Raw genomic sequence first — 19,991 nt, forward strand, 5'->3', positions numbered from 1 at the left:
CAGGTTTTGCTCTACAATAGTTGAAACAAAGGGGACTTGATTCCACACCAACCCAAATATACCATGTGATCAATTCTGGAGGCCTCAATGCTCAGTGAATAGGAGTTGGGTTCAAATTTGCTTCAAGCTGTCGCTGACAGCCCCCACTCCTTTCTGATCATTTTTTGTTGCAATGGAACAAAATAATTGTTTACATCTTCCCTATGGAACTTGGGTTTTCTGCAGTCAGGGAAGTAATTCATTTGTCAATTTTTAAATTCCACACACTCAGACTTTCCAGCCAGATATAAGTATTTGCAAAGCCAGTGGTGGACTAAAGCAGATTGGAATGGATCAGCTAATTTGGGCTGTGAGTTTTTTGAAGTTGCCTTCAAATTTCCAGCTCCACCACTCTTAATCCCTCAAAATTACATGACCAGCTCTTGTCAATTTGCAGTAGATTTGGGTCACATTTAGATTAATCTGACCCTCTGACAGTCTGTAAATTATCTTCTTTAAATAGGTTTCAGAGTAGCAGCCGTGTTAGTCTGTATCCGCAAAAAGAACAGGAGTACTTGTGGCACCTTAGAGACTAACAAATTTATTTGAGCATAAGCTTTCGTGGGCTACAGCCCACTTCTTCGGATGCATAGAATGGAACACACATACAGAGAGCATGAAAAGGTGGGAGAATACTTACAAGGGGTAAATGGCTGAGCCATTACAAACATTGAATCTATCTCGTCTTGTAAGTATTTTCACACTTCTTATCAAACTGTCTGTACTGGGCTATCTTGATTATCACTTCAAAAGTGTTTTTTCTTATTTAATTGGCCTCTCAGAGTTGGTAAGACAACTCCCACCTTTTCATGCTCTCTGTATGTGTATAATATATATGTCCTCATCAGGGGCAGCTCCAGGCCCCAGCATGCCAAGTGCGTGCTTGGGGTGGCAAGCTGCGGGGGGCGCTCTGCCGGCGCCACGTGGGCGGAAGGCAGGCTGCCTCCTGCAGCATGCCTGCCACAGGTCTGCCAAAGCCACGGGACCAGCAGACCCTCTGCAGGCAAACTGCCAGAGGTAGCCTCCCTGCTGTGCTTGGGGCGGCAAAATCCCTAGAGCCGCCCCTGCTCCTCACTATATGTTCCATTCTGTGCATCCAAAGAAGTGGGCGGTAGCCCACGAAAGCTTATGCTCAAATAAATTTGTTTGTCTCTAAGGTGCCACAAGTACTCCTGTTCTTCTTTATAGGTGCACTATACTTCATAAAGAGATGCATTTTCTCTCTCTGCAGGAGAAAAATATCCATAATGCCCATAATATGTTTTTCCTGAACTGATCTTCCATATATGTAAATTACCATTTATAGAATAAAAATAAATGTTCTCTTTGCAGTTAATATATATTTCACACTTCAAAAATCTTTCTCTCCAGCATTATCTCCGGTAAATCACAACAGTTAACAGGCAGGTCTCCATAAAAATGAACCTTGATGAATTTAGTACTATTTTATAACCTTTGTTTCATACGTTAACAAGCTGTATGAATGGACAAGTCCTAATGAAAATTGGGAAGCAAATTACCAAGAAGCAAACTCAAAAGCAAATGTTCATTTAAGTACTTAACACCTCTCAGCACTTGATCAAATACGTCAGTGTTATTTATAACTGTCCTATTTATATCTGTCCTTCACTAATGACTTCAGAAGAATAATATGCATCAGAGCCCTGATCCAATGTCCACGGAAGGGAATGGAAAAGTTCCCATTGACTTCAATCAGTGAGCATTGGATCAGGCCCCAGGAAATACTGAACCTATCAAGTTTCAGATTGTGAATGCACAGCCGGCTCCAGGCACCAGTGCAGGAAGCAGGTGCTTGGGGCAGCCCATGGAAAGGGGTGGCACGTCTGGGTCTTCGGCAGCAATTTGGCGGCGAGTCCCTCTCAGAGTGAAGGACCAGCTGCCGAAGAATGAAGTGGCACAGTAAAGCTGCCTCCGAAGTGTCGCCAATCGCGGCTTTATCTTTTTTTTTTCTTTGCTGCTTGGGGCGGCAAAAACGCTAGAGCCAGCCCTGCGTGGATGAACTGCCATGTTTTCCTTAACAGTTCTCTACATATCTGGATGCTTTAGAAAAGAAATCTTCTGGGCTTTGTGTAAAGATATGCTATTTTGTAAGGTAAGAATTTTTTGCATAAATATGCCTGTGAAATAAAATAAGTGATACAATGACATGCTAGCAGTTACTGTTCAAGCTGGTCATGTGGTGCCACAAATAAGAGTGACTTTGCATTTCTTAAGTTAGCATTCAAAAGAGGAATGCTATTCCATAGACTTCCTTAAAGTTTTACTTGCACAGATCTATGCACAATGGCCCAAATGGCCTGGTGCAAATCCATTAAAATCAATGGATAAATTCAGCTCCATGTTATGGGCGCATAATTATGACCCTGAGCCTCCAAAAGCCTGAGCACCCTCAACTTGTATTGACATCACTGAAAGTTGAGAGTGGTCAGCAATTGATTGAATTGGACCCTAGGTTACCATACAGTTTTCTCTTTCAAATAAAGCAATGTAGAATACTTGGGCTATATCAATATGAAGCCCAACTCCTGATTGCATTCAATACAGAGTTGTACTTAATCTATTGCAGTGTTACCCTAGGAAATTATTTCCTTTTTCCTTCTATTACATTTAATGTTATGGTTGATATTTTAGTATAAAGAATGTTTTTATTAAAGAGTCAGCATTTGCCAACAGTTTTTGCATAGCACTAATACTTTCATCAGTACTTAGACCAGGAAATAAATGGTAGATGCTGGCAAATGTTGGCTTTTCAATAGTGACCATTTTACTACCTCAAAAAGGGGTACTTCATTAGTGCAGAATGGTTCAGTATTTTACAAGACACTACGGAATACATTTTCAAATTGTGCGTGTATAAAATTCACAAATGCACATACCTACAGGAGACTACATATGTCCATTTATTAGAGCAAACCCAGGTTTTGTGTGTGCATGGCTTACAAGCCAAATAAGCTGAATGGAAAGATGAGACATAATACATGTAATCTGACCACCTCATGTACAAGACACTATTTCTCAGGAAATATCTTGTACATATCAAGTTAAACTGTATCACCCATAACAATTTCTATTTATTTGTGAGTGGCAGGTTTCCACTCCTGCACCCAATATATAATAAAGAAAAATAATCCTGGAACCAGGCATTGCCTTCACTGTCAAACTAACTGATTTAAAAAAACTGAGTTTGTTGTAGAATTTGGTGGTACAAATAAGCACTATCTAAAGAAAAAGTAATAGACTAGATCCTTGATTTGCATAAATCTGTGTAGCTTCATTGAAGTCAGTGGAGCTATGGTGATTTACACAAGCTGAGGATCTGCCCAGTATATTTAAAGGTCTGAGCATTGAGCCAACTCACTGTGTTGTTTAATATTTATGTATGTGTAGATATTATGGTGAGATGATCAGACAGGTTGAAGTTTGTCACATACACAGTCATTACAAAGCAATAAGACAGAGTTGGTAGTGTCAGTACAGTGTTTGATTCTTGCATTATAAACTCTCTATTTGGATAGAACAGTGTACTTTGGAGAAGGTGCTTTGAAGCAAAATTTAAAATCTGAGTGACCAAAAGAGCATAGAAGTTATAAACCAGACTGGGTGTTTGCCTTGCAGCATTACTGGTGTTTCAGTTACACAAATAACCAGCACAATTCTTATTTTATTATTCTATTTTCCATTCACAATAGGTATTGGATAACAGAGTTCTGGATCATGTTCAAAATGGATTCTAGTCTAATTAACACCATGGAGGAATTTCAGAATTTGGTGAGAGCTAATGGTGAGGAGTTACACTGTCGCCTAATTGACACAACTCAAATGTGAGTGTCAAAGTTTTAATATGTTTGGGAAACAAAACAATAGTACCATCTCACTTGCCTAAAATAATAGTAACCAATCTCCAATAGCTAGATTAGGAATATTTCCAAGTGTCCTATATTAGCAATGTGCAAAAGATTTCAGTTTACTGAGGGTGAAATTTACCCCTGTGCAGTGGGCCAGCATGTGACAATTTAAGTCCCATTAAAGCTCTAAAAATATGGCTTCAATTTAACTTAATTGTTGCAAAGATCTTGTGCCGACCCTCTGCACAGGGTAAACTTCGCTGTAAGGAACACAGAAGACTTTAAGTGAAGAAAGATTTGGAAAGACTTAATTCCTTGAAAGGGCAGTGAGAAAGGAGAACACATTTTACTCAGCATGTACATGAGGTAAAACAGTGGACTTTTTAAAAGCCAAAATTCAGGTTACTAGGGAGACAGTTTAGGGTTCATTTCATTGTATCTAATTCCTAATGTTATTTTATATGTTGTTGCTGGTCTTATTATCTGGTCAAGAACAGATCCCAGAGCACCTAGAAAAATAAAGGGCACAGGGGCTGTATCTCACGTGGCTGTCTCCTGAGAAGAGACTCTTCCCATTTTTAAATAAGAGTGAGAAACAGGCAGCCGAATTTGACCTACAATTTATAGCTGGCCGTAGAGTATAAGCTTCCTTATGAGATTCAGTTGAGCTGCCCATGAAGACAATAAGGAGCAATAACAAGGCATGATGGACTGACCAGGTCCTGTTGCCACTGAATCCCATTGACTTTAATGGGACTAGGATTTGATCCAATGGACACAGCAAACTGGAGAGAGTTAAGCACAACAATGCTGAGGAGATGTCACTATGGCGGTATGCTGTTTCATAATGTAATTTTACTATCTTTAAAGGGTACTAGAAAAATGCATGCTAAAAGCATTCAACGAGACTGTTATCATAATATCTTTTATTGGACCAACTTCCAATAAAAGATATTACCTCACCCGTCATATGTCTCTAATATCCTGGGACCAACGTGGCTACAGCTACACTGCGTATGTCATGATCCATTATTCATAATGAATATAAAGAAATTGTTCTTTTGAAATTCAAATCATTCATTGGTTTTCAGCTGCAATAAATCAAGCAACTGATGCAACCATGTTTTGGGGGAAATGTAAATTAGTTTTCCTGCAAAAATCAACCTCAATTTTAGTGTAAACTTTTTCCTATTTTTTATAAAAAGAAATTCCCGGGATTGGTCCCGAAAGCTTACACAACGGATAAAGCCCAACACCAGTAAGAAAAGGAAAGTCTCACTTCTCTTTGATCATCTAGAGCCGGAAGAGCTATCAGACCACCTCACCTACCTTGAATTTAAGTCCTTCCGAAGAATCTCAGTAAGTGATCAACTTTTGGCTAGGAAAAAAACAAAACAACTAACCTCGTGTGTATGCGGTTGGACTCACTTTCATCCTGATCCTTACTTTGTTTTTTCAAAAAGTGTTTGTATTGGGTCGAGGGAGCTAGCAGTGGAGAGGGCAGACAGTCTTGACCCCCTTATGTTCAGACAGTAGGTTGGGTCAGGAAGGAGAGGCTGAGGAACAAGCTATCTCTTTTCACTCAGAACAGTGTTTAAGCTGATGCATGTGGCATGGGGGGCAGGGGGATGGTGAGGGGACTGGAGAATGGGGAGAGCAAAGCACTGTAGGAACTAGGCTGCCTGATTCTGTCTCCCTGGGGTACTTACCCCACTATGACAGCAGAGGGGTGCTGCAGCACTCCTTTACAAGGGCTTCTGGAGAGCCCTGAAACCCCTTAAATATTGAAGTAACACTTTATTTTAAACAGGCCAATTGGGGCTGTAACTGACTGTCTTTTTTTTCTTTGTCACACTAAAGAAAAGGCCAGTATAGTTTGATATTCTTTGTGTCAAACAAAAGTACACAGCAGGTTCAAAGCAGCAAGGAGGGGCAGTGTGTTTGTGGGTATAGTTGATCCTTTCCCCACCCCGGAAATGTGTACAATACTGGTTTGAAAGCTGCTGAGATAAGATGCATAGCTAAAAGAACAAAGAGACTCATGTTTTGGATGGTAGCACTAGAATCTGAAGTGTAAGTTTTGCAGTTAGAAGAGTGTTGAACAGATTGCAAAAAAATCTCTCCTAGTCATGCATCAGTGCACTTTATTTTAAACTCCAGGTACGTGACTCCTCATATGTTATGTTAAAATCTAACAGCCTTGGGACTGAAGTCACGCATTTATGCATAGGGTCCTACCTGTAGGCAGTAATAATACTTAACGCTTATATAATTCTTAACATTTTCAAAGCTCTGTGCAGACGCTAATTAATTAATGATTAATGGGAATAACAAGTATGATGCACAGTCAGAGTCTTGGTTCCCTCATAGTTCTCAGCCAGTTATTTAGCTGTGCAACATAGGTTCCTGCATACTTTATTAGTGATAATCTGAGATGAAAAAATTAGTTCACCTGGACCTTGGTTAGGAAAAGAAAGTGCTTTATCCATTAAACAATGTGATTATTTAACTCCTCGCAGAATGCCTCCCTACTATAGTAGCCTAATACTTGTCCCTGCTATGGGAGAGACTTTGCAAATTAGATGATGTAATGCTAACATGAGCGTAACTATTCATACATTCATTCATTCTAAGGCTAGTAGTTACCATCAAATCATTAATGTTTCTCCAGTATTTCCCATATTGGGTCCAGTAGCTTGTGTCTGACTACAGCGTATCTTTCAAAAAGACATTCAGTCTTGGTATTGAGAGAGAGAACCCACCACTCCTCTTGGCAGTTTGTTCCAAAGGTTAATTTCCCTCTCTGTTTGTTTGTTTTTTTGAAAAAAAGACATACAGTTGTTGGGTTGTTGGGTGTGTGTATTTCTCTTTCTCTCAGCCCCTCACCCAACAACTGTATTTCTCATTTGAATTTGTCTGGCTTTAATTTCTAGTCATTCCATCTAAATGTCTTAATGACTGTGTTTAATTCTCTGAGGAAGTCCAGTGTGAACAAGATGTTTCTATTGAAAAAAAGCACTGGCTTTAAGAGCTGAGCTTTTGAGTTTGATGGAATTATGACAGAATGGTGGGATAACTGTCTTCGTAGGGTCTGATAACCTATGTAGGTCCTAAATCTCGAAATAGCTAAGCCACTTGAACTTCAGGAGATGCTTACATAGAATGGGACTTTTTTTAGGACAGTGTACTGGTGAACTCAGTTTAATGGTATTACAAGACTTGTGGTTGTTTCCATTTTACAAAAAATACCCAAGTACTCAGAAATCAGGTCTATGGGATTCTGGGCCACAATTTTGCCATTTTAATTCCACTTCTTTTCCTATCTAGTTGTGGATGCAACCTTGTAACAGGATGGTTAATAGATCCCCCTCCATAATTATCTAAAAAAGATACTAAGGTGGGTTGATAAATGACGGATATTCTAATGCTCTAAGCTGAAAACATCATTGCTCCAATGCTGCAAGCTAAAGCAAGAACAAAATGATCTTTGAATTCAGATCTCTCACATGGCCATCTATGAGTCTATGCTGTTTTCAGTTGTTTCATTCAGCCTTTATCTTGTTGGGGCAGACGAATTGTGTTTGTTCTTAATAAAAATACAAGTCAGAGATGAAAAGGTATGTTTATTCTGAATGAAATTAACATTTATTTGCTCTGTGCAAAATTACTTTCTGTTCCAACCTTGTTAAATAACCTTGCTAATAAATTCAGACACCAACATTCTTCTCAAAGCTTGTCTAATACATTATATAAAAATGTGCCCAACTTTATAGAGAAGCCTTCTGGCATTTTCCAGAAGGGAGAACTTCTGGTAACCAACATAATCTAATCAAACTTATTAATTATTGTACTGAAACCAATACAAAGACAATAATTATATAGTTAAATACTGAAAAATTATCCAGCTCTATAGAGTAGCTGCCTGGGTTCCATGCTATTGCCAAATCTGGCTTTGGTCCAAAATTCAAACAATGGATGTGAACAGTCTGTAATCTCACAGACAACTCTACTTATTAGTGTTAATATTTCTTCCATTTTTAATTTAGCAAGGGGAACAAAGCAAGGTTGTTGGCTGTCATCTCTGCTTCTTTATATGAATTTTGAACAGTTGATAGCTTGTATTAGTAAAAAAAAAAAAGAAAGAAAGACAAAAGAAAGAAGCTGTAGGGAACATAAAGCAGCCTTATGAGCTGACAATTCACTACTTTTTATTACAGATCCATCTCTTTCAGTTTCTGTTTTTATAGGCTTACTAGAGGAATTAATTTTCTATTTGGTATAAAATCAAATTTAATAAGTCAGAATTGGTGCATGGGCTGTGGATCTGAACCTAAATTTTTTTCACAGTTTGGATTGTTCCAGGCTGAATCAAATATTTGCATAGTGAATGATCCTGAAGTATTAAGGAAATTCAAAGGCTGGACATTGGTTCAATACGTGGAATCTGATATCTCCCTTGATCTTGATGAGCAAAGTGCTTTGATAAAAATGAGCATTCTTTCTTGATTGTTGTAACAAATGCAGGTATTCCCTTACACAAAGGCCTGGTCTACACTGGGTGGGGGTGGTCAATATAAGATACGCAACTTCAGCTACGGGCTGAAGTCAACGTATCTTATTTCAACTTACCCCCCGTCCTCACGGTGCAGCTCCCCCGTCGACTCTGCTTCTGCCTCTTTTCCTGGTGGAGTTCCGGAGTTGACAAGAGTGCTTTCGGGGATCGATCGCTACCTGCCGATCTGGTGGGTAGTGTGGATGTACCCTTTGGATCATTGTGATTAAATTAAATAAGACATTGTTGCAATCTGCCTGGCAAAATAAGAAGTCACAAGCCTGATTCTGAAATTATGTTGACTTCATGGGCATTGTTCCTTCACTGGAATATTTACACTTGCATATGTGAGATCAGAATCAGTGTCTCGAGATAAGAAAGTTATATCTTCCCTCCAATTTCCCTAAAATTAAGCTACTTCTCTAAAGGCTGGATTGAGCCATTAACCTCCCTCTATATTTAACCTTCTCTGAAGGACCACTGAACTAAGTGAATCCATGAGGTTGTTGAAGGTGGGACAAGTACATGTGCCTCTCCTACCAACCAAGGTTAGGAGCTTCTGTGTCAGAAGGCTCAAAGCCAGATTGAGTCTTCTAGACCATCCCAGTTGGGAATGCAGGATTGAAGGCCCTGTATCTCTCTCCACCCTTGTTCCCTTGTTGGTCTGCCACTAAGACTGGTGGACCCCAGGGAATGCATTTCACACACCTCCTGTTTCCTCCCTCAGACTGGCTTGAGTGAGTGGTTCAGACCTGAGTGGCCTTGGCAAGATGCACAGCCAGATATTGCACGTTAATGTAAATTAAAAAGTTCTACATCATACAGGGCTTCTGCATCTTTGTATGGTTACCGTGAGCAGTGACCACAAGATGGCTGTAATATTTAGTTAATTCATGTCAGTCAATTTCCTTTGGAATGGATGCATAGACGAAAACTCAATTTGTTTTCACTAACAGTAGAAGTCAGAAGTTGCTGGACACTGGAATTCTAAATTCTGATCACTTACATACCCCACAAGAACCTCTCTTTGAGAGATCCTAATTCAAAAGATGCTTCCTGCTTACTAACAGCTCTAAATAAAAAAACAACAACATACCTGTCACTTTGTCTGCCTTCAAGCACAGCAGACGAAGCTGAAACATTGGAAGCATTGAGAGAGAATTCCACCACCAGTCCATTTCATGAATATGTAACAGTCATATACAGATTATAGGCTGGATTCTTTCGTTCATCACAGCCACTTTATGCTACTCAGGAAAAGTGAAGTGAACATATTTTGGCCAGAGGTGGCCAATAGAGAATTCCCCTTATGTGAGGGAAATCTCAACTGGTATCAAGTTGTCAGAGGCATAGCTTCTTGTTGCACCAGCAGTCCTCCTTTCATCTCTGGCATTATTGCATGCTGGGGGAACAGGATGGGAGCATGGTGGGACAGAGCTTTACTACCTCTGACAGTGGCATAAGGTCATTTGGGGAGCGTCAGCTGGCATCCAGACTGAAGCCCCTCTACCTCCCTGTACTGAGCAGAGCTTAGGGATGGGGGATGGTTTCTACTCTATAGATAAATATAAAATACATAACATGTCACTGTATTTTATTTAGCAAGAAGGTATATATCTGCACACAGGCTTCATGGAATATACAAAGTCTGGATGCGATTTAATTTTGTTTTTGCTTTTTAGTTCTCAGATTACCAGAATTACATTGTAAACAGCTGTGTAAAGGAGAATCCAACAATGGAAAGATCCATTGCTCTTTGTAATGGTATCTCCCAATGGGTACAACTAATGGTACTCAGTAGGCCAACGCCACAGCTTCGGGCTGAAGTGTTCATCAAGTTTATTCATGTTGCACAGGTCAGTTTCACTTTGACCTTTTTGTGTTTGTCATGTGCCCTTTCTTTGAAACTGTCAGCCCTTTAATTATTCCTCCTTCACCACTACCTGTGTTCTCCAGTGGGATCAGCTGGGAGGGAGAGTTGGCAGTGGTCTCTATTTTTATACCAAATGATTGAGTATCACCTTATTTTCAACTGCAGTAGGTCTCTCCCTTGAGACCCATATTGTAGACCCATTTGCTCAAAGCAGCTAAAATTCCTTTTGAACCACTCAATACTTTCCCTTAACCTTCCAGAGGTGTCACCATTTAGAGACCCTATTTGCTAGTGAATTACTGTGATAAAGAGAACATGCTCAAGATTCTCCTGAACAGGAGCATTGAATATTGTTAAAATCTTACCTTTGCACTGAAGAGAGGTGTTCTTTGGGGACGCGCTCTGCTTGTAGAATAAAAAGGCTTTTTGTATAAAGGAAGAGCTCACACACCACCCCAACAAATGAGAACACAGCTTGAGTACAAAAGTGGAGTAAGATTGTTTTAAAATGGTAACCAAGAATGATGTGCTAGAAAGGAAATTGTTAGGAACTCTGTAGAACCAACGAAACCTAGGCCCCAGCTGAAAAGGAAAGCATAGTTTGGATGTATACATTTCACAGCTTCAAACCTTAAGTAATTGATATTGTTTGTCAAAACAGAAGCTCCACCAGCTGCAGAATTTCAATACTTTAATGGCAGTGATAGGAGGTCTCTGTCACAGCTCTATCTCCAGGCTCAAAGAAACAAGTTCGTATGTTCCTCATGAGGTCAACAAGGTCAGTATCACTGTACTCGGTATCATAAACATACAGTTTAGTTATCAGGCAATACAGATTGGACAACCTTCAGGCAAACAATTTTTATTTTTTCCACCCAATTACATTTACAGATTAAAAGAGTCCAAATACGTGGTGATGGAAGTAGGGGAAGAGGGAAGATGGGGAATTGGTGACTTGAGGCTGTATTTTTAAGGATACCTAATTTTAAATCATCTTAATTTGTGAAGCTAAAATCTGGGGGCTTAAGTGGTTTAGAATCTGAAAATATTGGTGGATTGCTTTTTAAAATATTATTAAATGTGTAAGCAGTTGTAAACTAGGTTTCATTTGAAGCCAGAAGATTTAGACCTGTAGGGTTACTTTGTTTTGTTTTGTAAATCTTGGCTTGGCTTTCTGGAGGATAAAACCATGTCAGTGAAAAATAACATGGGCTGTCTCTATACCATCTGAAGAGACAAATATGTTCACATGAACAAAATCATGAACACAGAAAATGTGATTAATTTTACTACTTTGTTTATTTTCTTTAGGTGTTTAATGAAATGACAGAACTGCTCTCATCTTATAGGAACTATGACAATTATCGACGTGCTTACAATGAGTGCACTAACTTTAAGATCCCAATCCTTGGGGTCCACTTGAAAGACCTGATCTCTCTTTATGAGGCCATGCCAAATTACTTAGAGGACCAAAAAATTAATGTGCATAAACTACAGTCTCTGTATAATCACATAAATGAACTGATACAACTCCAGGAGTTGGCACCTCCCTTAGAAGCTAATAAAGATCTTGTACATCTGCTCACGGTAGGTCTGTAAGATCACAGAAACACTGCCTATTTCGAACTGCTTCTCATGCATTTCTCAAGTGTTTAAAGCTAAATACATACTTTTCTACAGCTAATATGAAAAAAAATGTGAGGTTTTTAGGGTACAGTAGGGGTTACACAGTAGTCCCAGTGAGGACATGGGCTGTAGGAAAAGGTAGTTGATAATACAGGCTGTTTTGGTAGTTTCCTGGGGGTTATTTTTATAGGAAGGAATTAAGACATTTGTCTGTGCTCTCCTACTTTGGCAAGCACTGCCTCGCTTTCACTAAGGAGGCACTAACTAGGGGCAGAGCTGCCTTTACTCCCTGGATACACTTGGAGAGATAGTAGGTCTTATAAAAGTCTCCAGGTATGCTGGGGGGGTTTGCTATGCCTGTTACTGATAGTAGCTGCTGTGTGCTTCAACATGAAAAGGGAGAGGCATCATAAGATGCTATTGGGATAAAGGTACTTCAGTTTTGAAGAATATTTTACTTTACTTTGTGAAGCTGCTGTATGGTACCAGCAAAGATTGTCTGGAATTAGCTTGTGTTTATGTATCGGGGTAGCCGTGTTAGTCTGTATCCACAAAAACAACAAGGAGTCTGGTGGCATCTGAAGAAGTGATTTTTTTTACCCACGAAAGCTTATGCCCAAATAAATCTATTAGTCTTTAAGGTGCCACTGGACTCCTTGTTGTTCTTGTGTTTATGGTGGTTCTTTCTGGACTATCTCTGCCAGGACAATGTTACTAGTTCTGCAGGGATGCTATCCAAATTAAATAAGAGATGTACATGTGTCTCAATATCATTGTTTTAGTCAAAAAAGATTAAAGGTCTAGAAAACATGACCTATATGGGAAGATTTTAGAAACTGGGTTTGTTTAGTTGGAGAAGAGAAGATTGAGGGGGGATATGATAACAGTTTTCAAATACATAAAAGGTTGTTACAAGGAGGATGGAGAAAAATGGTTCTCCTTAATCTCTGAGGATAGGACAAGAAGCAATGGGCTTAAATTGCAGCAAGGGCAATTTAGGTTGGACATTAGGAAAAACTTCCTAACTGTCAGGGTAAATAAACACTGGATTAAATTGCCTAGGAAGGTTGTGAAATCTCCATCATTGGAGCAGGTTAGACAAAGACCTGTCAGGGATGGTCTAGATCAGGGGTAGGCAACCTATGGCACGCATGTCAAAGGCTGATTTTCAGTGGCACTCTCACTGCCTGAGTCCTGGCCACCAGTCTGGGGGCTCTGCATTTTAATTTAATTGAAGCTTCTTAAACATTTAAAAAAACTTATTTACTTTACTTACAACAATAGTTTAGTTATATATTATAGACTTATAGAAAGAGACCTTCTAAAAATGTTAAAATGTATGTCTGGCACGTGAAACCTTAAATTAGAGTGAATAAATGAAGACTCAGCACACTACTTCTGAAGGGTTGCCGACCCCTGGTGTAGGTAATACTTAGTCCTGCCATGAGTGCAAGGGACTGGACTAGATGACCTCCTAAGGTCCCTTCCAGTCCTACGGTTCTAGTTGCTCCTAGAGTGTTATCAAACTATGAAGAATTATTAATATGTACTTACTTTTCCCAGGTTGTGCTGTTTATTTTTAGCAGGTTGCAATTTAACAAGATGGGCCAGTTTTGCTTCCAGCTTACAGACCCTGTTTCAGCAAAGCAATTAAATATGTACTTAACTTTAAGCACATAAGTAGCTTTACCACTGGGACTACCCATGTGCTTGAAGTAGAACACCTGTGTTACTGAATCAGGGCCATAGTCAGTCAGGTTTTCCTACAGAGCCTTGCTAAGTACTGAATTTCCCCTAGCCTCACGCCTAAAAAAAAAATCCAAAACCAAAAAAAGCTTTTAATACCTTGTATAAAGTGATTTTATGTTCCTAAACTTTCTTATTTTCCATAACATTTTAGCAAAAATAATTTTACACGTCAGAAATCTATACAACTGCAGCCATTCACAATTTCAGTGCAAAGCCTTGAAAATGGTGGGTGTTTTGTGACTGTATCAGATGTACATTACTCTGGGTTTGCTGTAAGACTTTACAATAGTAGCTTCTCTCTGGCATTCCAGGGCCTGGGGTTAGCGTATTCCTCCCACAGGCTCACATCAGTCTCCATCGTACTCCTTCCTATTGTCTTTAGTCACCTGCTTTTGCATCAGCAGACATGTCAGTGTGAAGAGGTGGTGGTAATTGCAGGGAGGAGTGACTAATTCATAATGAAAATATTATTTGACAAAATTAGCTTGTTTTTTGAATTGCCAGAAACCAGTTTGAGTTATTGGTTATTTGAAATTATCATTACAACTTCTGCAATAATAATTCTTGATCTGTAGGTTGGTCAAGTGGTTTTTTGCATATATTTGAAATCAGAAACTTGAGCAGCCTTGTTCAGTTTTGCTTGGACGTGTCACATGCTATATTTCTGGGCCCTGCTTATACAAGTATGAGAGATGCCATCTTGGCTGGTACAGCAGGAATTGACCTGAGGACCTCTAGAGATAAGGGCATGAGCTACTGTAGCTTGAGCTGAAGCTCTCGCTTGGGTACAGAGGGTGATCTGTACAGACATTCCTTTTTGGCTTACATAAGCATAGCTCCTAGAACCAGCTTTCTAGTGTGAATATTTGTATGCAAGAGTTCCGAATTCACTTCCTGTGAAAACTATCTAATATCAGCTGAGAATTGGTTATTTGCAAGAACTCCCTGCCACTAACCTTATTTGCTGGAATATTTGCAGAAACAAAGGCAAAAGGGGGTATAGGCAAGCTTTTTTTTAAAAAAAATTCTCTCTCATCCAGGTGCAATAATAGCCCCTTTCTAAAATTAATGGTTGTAGCAGCACGATTCTCACTATGAATAAGCAACCCTATCTTCTGGCTCTTGCATGTACTTACCCACTGTTTATGATCCCAGCTGGGTTTGATGAATTCAAGATGTTGAAAGAGCAGATTTCAGGCTGATAGCATAGACTGAGGTGAAGAGTAATAGCAATGAAGCTATATGCCGCCTCTTTCAGCTCCTGTGATGGGTCCGCCATGCCCAGTGATGAACCGATGCTGTTTAAGGGCTATGATGGTGCAGTTCAGCTTCCACCATTATCAGATTTGGTCTGAATTCCAGTGTCCCCTGTTGGTTGGGTTAGCCCTCCAGATGACCCCTAAAATTACCCCCTTTCAGAGTCCACAAAAATAGTCAAAAAGAAGGAAAAACCCAGACACACTAGGCTGCAGCTTCTTCATCAGGGTCTGAGTGGAAACTTCTTCCCTCTATTGAAGGGGCTCGCTCAGTCTTCCTGTAGCCCTGCCAAATGGTCCTTTGCTTAGCTTCTCTCCTATCTTCTTCCTTAAGCCCCTTTCTCTTTGACAAGATCAGCACCCCTGGGAGTGGAGGACTCTTCCAGAAATACACAGAACTGACACTTGGCCTTTGTGCAATGTGACATCAGAATTTTTGTCTTTCCAAAGAGATTATTTCTTTGTAAAAGGTAGTATAATAATGTGAGGCTCAAAATCTCAGCAAAACAAATAACGCAGTGTCTGGGCAATGGTGGAGTGGAGACCACTTTTTTTCCTTGTAAAAATGCAGTGGCATATAAGAAGTATCAAGCAATAAAAGCACTTCTGTGTAACTGTGGGAATTATAATAGTATAAAATGTTCTAAGCTACTGTCTGCCGGATACAGATTTATCAAGTGAGGTTAAGAATGTTTCTGACTTTAAACAGGCCACTCATAGGCCACTCATAGGTTTCCGTCTGAGAAACCAATTAAAATGGCTTCCCGGACTCTGCTGAACATATGGAAACCAAAAGAGATACCATACCACACCTGCAAATAACCAACTCGGCCATAAACTCAATAGTTCTTGGGAACGACTTCCTTGAATTTGTGGATATTGCTATAGTGCTATAGTGCTAAAATGACCTGTACAGCTTCAATAACTTCTCTCTTTGTGCGGGAGTGGAAGGAGGAGGGAAGAGCGGTCACTGAACTCTAAGAGCCATGTCAATTCAGAGAGGCTAGTTAAGTTGCTTCTCTCTTTACAGTTACATTTATGTGTGGCATGCTTGAATAAAATCTATACTGAAATTCATTCTAAATAATTAAAACATTGAAAAGCAATTTTGTTGCACAGAAACCTAATTTTGCCCTAAACTTCTTGGGCAGCTATTAAAGACAAATCTACCAAAATAGATTTTGAATCATAAGTGCAGGCAGACATCTCTTGTGGATGTGACAGAACCCCCATTGTAATGTCATGGGGACAACAGACGTTATTGGGTCACTTATTAACTCACACTGCTAGATGCAGATATCTGATTGTACTTGCGTCCATTTCTCAAGCAATGGGAACAACAGATTGGCATTTGGAAATGTGCCTATTTCAAATTGCTGTCAGCACCCATGCTTTGAATGAGTGTTCCCCCAACTGCATGATTTTGTAGCACAACCTTAATTAACAATTAATTTACCAGCAGGTTGCATGTGCACCAGAAACAAGTAAATCCACGGAATAACAGCAACTACTTAGAGACTAATCCAGTTCTGTGTTTTTCAGCTGTCACTTGATCTTTACTACACTGAAGATGAAATATATGAACTATCATACGCACGAGAGCCAAGAAGCCACCGAGCTGCAGTAAGAGCCTTTCCAGAACCTTAACAAAATGGTTTAACAGCAATACAAATTTCATCCCTAGTAGACACTTTGGTTTAGGCTACAGCTCATTAAAGACACTGACATGTTTGTGGTATATTGTTGTTACAAACAAACAACATGTTAGTGAAGCAGAATAGTAATAACAACTCTATATATGGGCCTGCTTCTCCTCTCACTCTTATTACACCAGTGTAACTCCATTTATTTCAATTATGTATTATGTATTTGAAATATATGGAGTTACTCCTGATTTATATCAGCATGAGTGGAGAAATCAGTTGCTCCATTGACAGTCAACCCTAATTCCTCTAAAGCAACAGGCGTCTGACAATTCCAATAATCTGCCCCAAGGCATTTTTATAATAATTTATTTTTTCAAATTTTTTTATAAACACGGAAAAGAAAGCTGCTTACTGTGACACACTCTCAGGGCATCCAGAACTGTAAGTCACCTTTTTAGCCCTCTGCCTTTACAAAAGAGAGATTTGCTGATGTTAAACCAACTGACAACGTCCAGTTGGTTAGCCAGCCGAACAAACGCCTTAGGACTCTGCCAGTCCTTACTTTGCCTTGCAAGTAACACTTGGTGCACCCCAGGGCCCAACCCCCCTGGAAGAACCTTCCCTTTGGAGTATCCAGTCCCTGTCACCAGACACTCACAAAAGCTTGTTCACTCCGCTGAGGAGTCACACTTTACTGTAATATTACAATCCTGAGATGAAGTTACAGTAAAATCAAGAATAAGTTTATTAAAAGTGAACAGAGATTTAAATGACACTATGCAAAGATAATAGAAACAGAAAATGGTTACAAACGAAAGTATAACACTTTGTGGTGACTAAAATTTAACTTGACAGGCTATAATCCTCGTCTAAGTTTCTCACCTAAAGGCACCTCTCAGCATCAAAAGCTGAGAATCCATGGGTCCAAAAGGCGCTGGCCTCTTTGTTCCCTCAGTGATGAATTCCCAAGGGGTTCTTTCCCCCTTCTTATAGTCCAGAAAACATTTGAAAAGTATTCTTTTGCCATGTGCCCCCAGCCAAAGTTCTCCCCTGCTGGCATGCAGACGCCATGTTATCTATGCTGTTTTCTCATCCTTGTGTTAATTTGCTTTTCCTGTTGACTTAATATGCTTGCTTTGTGTTTCTTTTAGCATGCTTGATTGACATCTGAGACCTAGGCAGACAGATAAATCAACATTCCATTGTCTAGGAAATATACACTCAACTGTGTACCCACACATACATCACACATTGGTTGTGATGACCAGTGTGATATAAGTTTTTTCAACTGACACCTTACAATATATATTCTTTACAAATAAGTACTGTGACAGCAGTATGTTAGGTGTAAGTTTGTCAGGCCTGATAGCAGTTGCTGTTATATGACAGTGATCTCTTTGCCGTTATGCATTAAGGAGTTTCTAAGATCACCCTTACATTGCATAAAACTGATCTCCTATTAATCAAAATGCATAGGACTGAATGTAGTAGCAATGGGGAAATTACTGCTGTTCTTGGTAAATAGGTTGAAACAATAATAATTAAAAGTGTTCATGATATCATAGAGACTAACCAGCCATTATAAAGGAAAATTGTGCCTCATTGACAGCCTTTGACAAAGTCCTTCACAAAAGGCTAGTAAGTAAATTAAATAGTCATGGGGTGGGATACATAGTTTTGTCAGGAAGCAGAAACTTGGATAGAAAAGAGGAGTTAAATGGTCAGTAGTTTAACAGGATGCCACAGGCTCCATACTATGACAGGTGTTATGCAATATATACTCACTGAGCTGGAGCAGGGATTGAAAAATGAACCAGCAAAATTTGCAGATGACACAGTTTTTTAGACTAGTCAAGAATGAAAAATCATGTAAGGAATTGCAAGAGTAGCGGATTAGTTTGTGTTGGGGGGAAAAACAGCAAAGAACTGCACCCTGGCAGGAGTAATTTGAACTACTCACCCACCTTATTGGGCTCTGAATTAACTGTGGATAGCTCGGTGAAGACCTTCCTCTCAAGTATCTAGTACTGACCACTGTCAGAGAGAGGATGCTGGACCCAATAGGTCTCTGCTCCTGGCTAGCCATTGTTATTCTTCAGTTAGACAAAGGAAAAAACTTGGGTATTGACAATACTTGATGAGATGGTAATAAGTTTCTGTAATGTTCATTTTAGCCTTTGACACCTTCCAAACCACCGGTAGTTGCAGATTGGGCCTCAGGCATAGCTCCAAAACCGGATCCAAAGACAATCAGCAAGCACGTTCAGAGAATGGTGGATGTAAGTGGCCATTTTACCAAGTATGTTTGATTACATCCTGTATATGATAGTATATGTAATGAGAAGCTGCATACTGAAAACCAGACATCTTCAAAACTGTGCTATTTGTAAACAATGTTAAAAACATTGCATTGTTTGAAAGCACAAATTGTATTATAAGCGGCAGAGAGTCCTGTGGCACCTTTTAGACTAACAAATGTATTGGAGCATGAGCTTTCGTGGGTGAATACCCACTTCATCAGATGCATGTCATGTAATTTTATTATAGTAATTATAGTCCCATCAGGGGTATCAGCTAACTGCACTGCTACTTAAACTGGAGCCCACATTCATTCTTTGCTAAAGTTTGTTTTGATACAGTGTGTTTGTCGCAACTGGGACATGGGCGGTCTGACCTAGTGGTCAAAGCAAGACTCAGGCCAAGTCACATACCAGAAAGTCAGAGTCTGAGACAGGCCAGAGGGCAAACTGGGAGTCAAATGTCAGGAGGAAGGTAGGGTCAGGAGACAAGCTTGAGAGCCACAGATCAGGAACCAGAGTTGGGCCAGGTCTACCAGAAAGTCAAGCCAGAAGAGCAGAAGCACACGGTCCACAGCAAGGTGGATCCCATTGAATGGACAACTTCCTGTTCCTGTGCTGGGTTTAAACAGGACTTTGGACGGATCAAGCTTCCAGGACTGAGGTGCTCTGTCTGGGTTCAGCTTTGATTCTGACAACAGTTAGTAGGGCTCTGAAGGGTGGGGTGGAACCTGATAGCTCCAATGAGCTCTATAGACCAGGATTCAAGTCCCATGGCCCCTGCCAGTGTTTCAAATGTGTTTTCACAAATTACTTGATAACAAGAATTTGTTATGAGCTAGAGGAACTTTTAAAGTTAAGATTTAGGACCTGATTCTGCAACCTTATATACTTAATAGATGCAAGCAGTCACATCAACTTTAATGGTGTTACTCAAGGGTTGCAGAAGTGACCTTAATTCAGCCAGGTACTTAAGTATGTGGGTGTCATAAGCCTAACTCCCAAATCTGGACCTTAGCGTCCAGAAATCTGGGTGCCTAGCATGAACCTCCAAGCTTAATTACCAGCTTGGATCTTATCTCGCTGC

General features: G+C 39.8%; 1 protein-coding gene across 1 annotated transcript in view; it reads left to right on the plus strand.

Moving 5' to 3' along the window:
• The window catches only part of RASGRP1 (RAS guanyl releasing protein 1), a 69,347-nt gene that overhangs the window by 31,833 nt on the left and 17,523 nt on the right, over window positions 1-19,991 (plus strand). The window contains exons 4-11 of the mRNA XM_032788186.2: window positions 2,090-2,152; window positions 3,750-3,881; window positions 5,111-5,264; window positions 10,140-10,313; window positions 10,992-11,108; window positions 11,642-11,917; window positions 16,504-16,584; window positions 18,782-18,886. Of these exons, the coding sequence (XP_032644077.1) occupies window positions 2,090-2,152; window positions 3,750-3,881; window positions 5,111-5,264; window positions 10,140-10,313; window positions 10,992-11,108; window positions 11,642-11,917; window positions 16,504-16,584; window positions 18,782-18,886 (1,102 nt within the window). The remainder of the gene's footprint in view (window positions 1-2,089; window positions 2,153-3,749; window positions 3,882-5,110; window positions 5,265-10,139; window positions 10,314-10,991; window positions 11,109-11,641; window positions 11,918-16,503; window positions 16,585-18,781; window positions 18,887-19,991) is intronic.

This window comes from Chelonoidis abingdonii, chromosome 4 (genome assembly GCF_003597395.2).
Source record: "Chelonoidis abingdonii isolate Lonesome George chromosome 4, CheloAbing_2.0, whole genome shotgun sequence".
NCBI classification, from domain to species: Eukaryota; Metazoa; Chordata; order Testudines; family Testudinidae; genus Chelonoidis; species Chelonoidis abingdonii.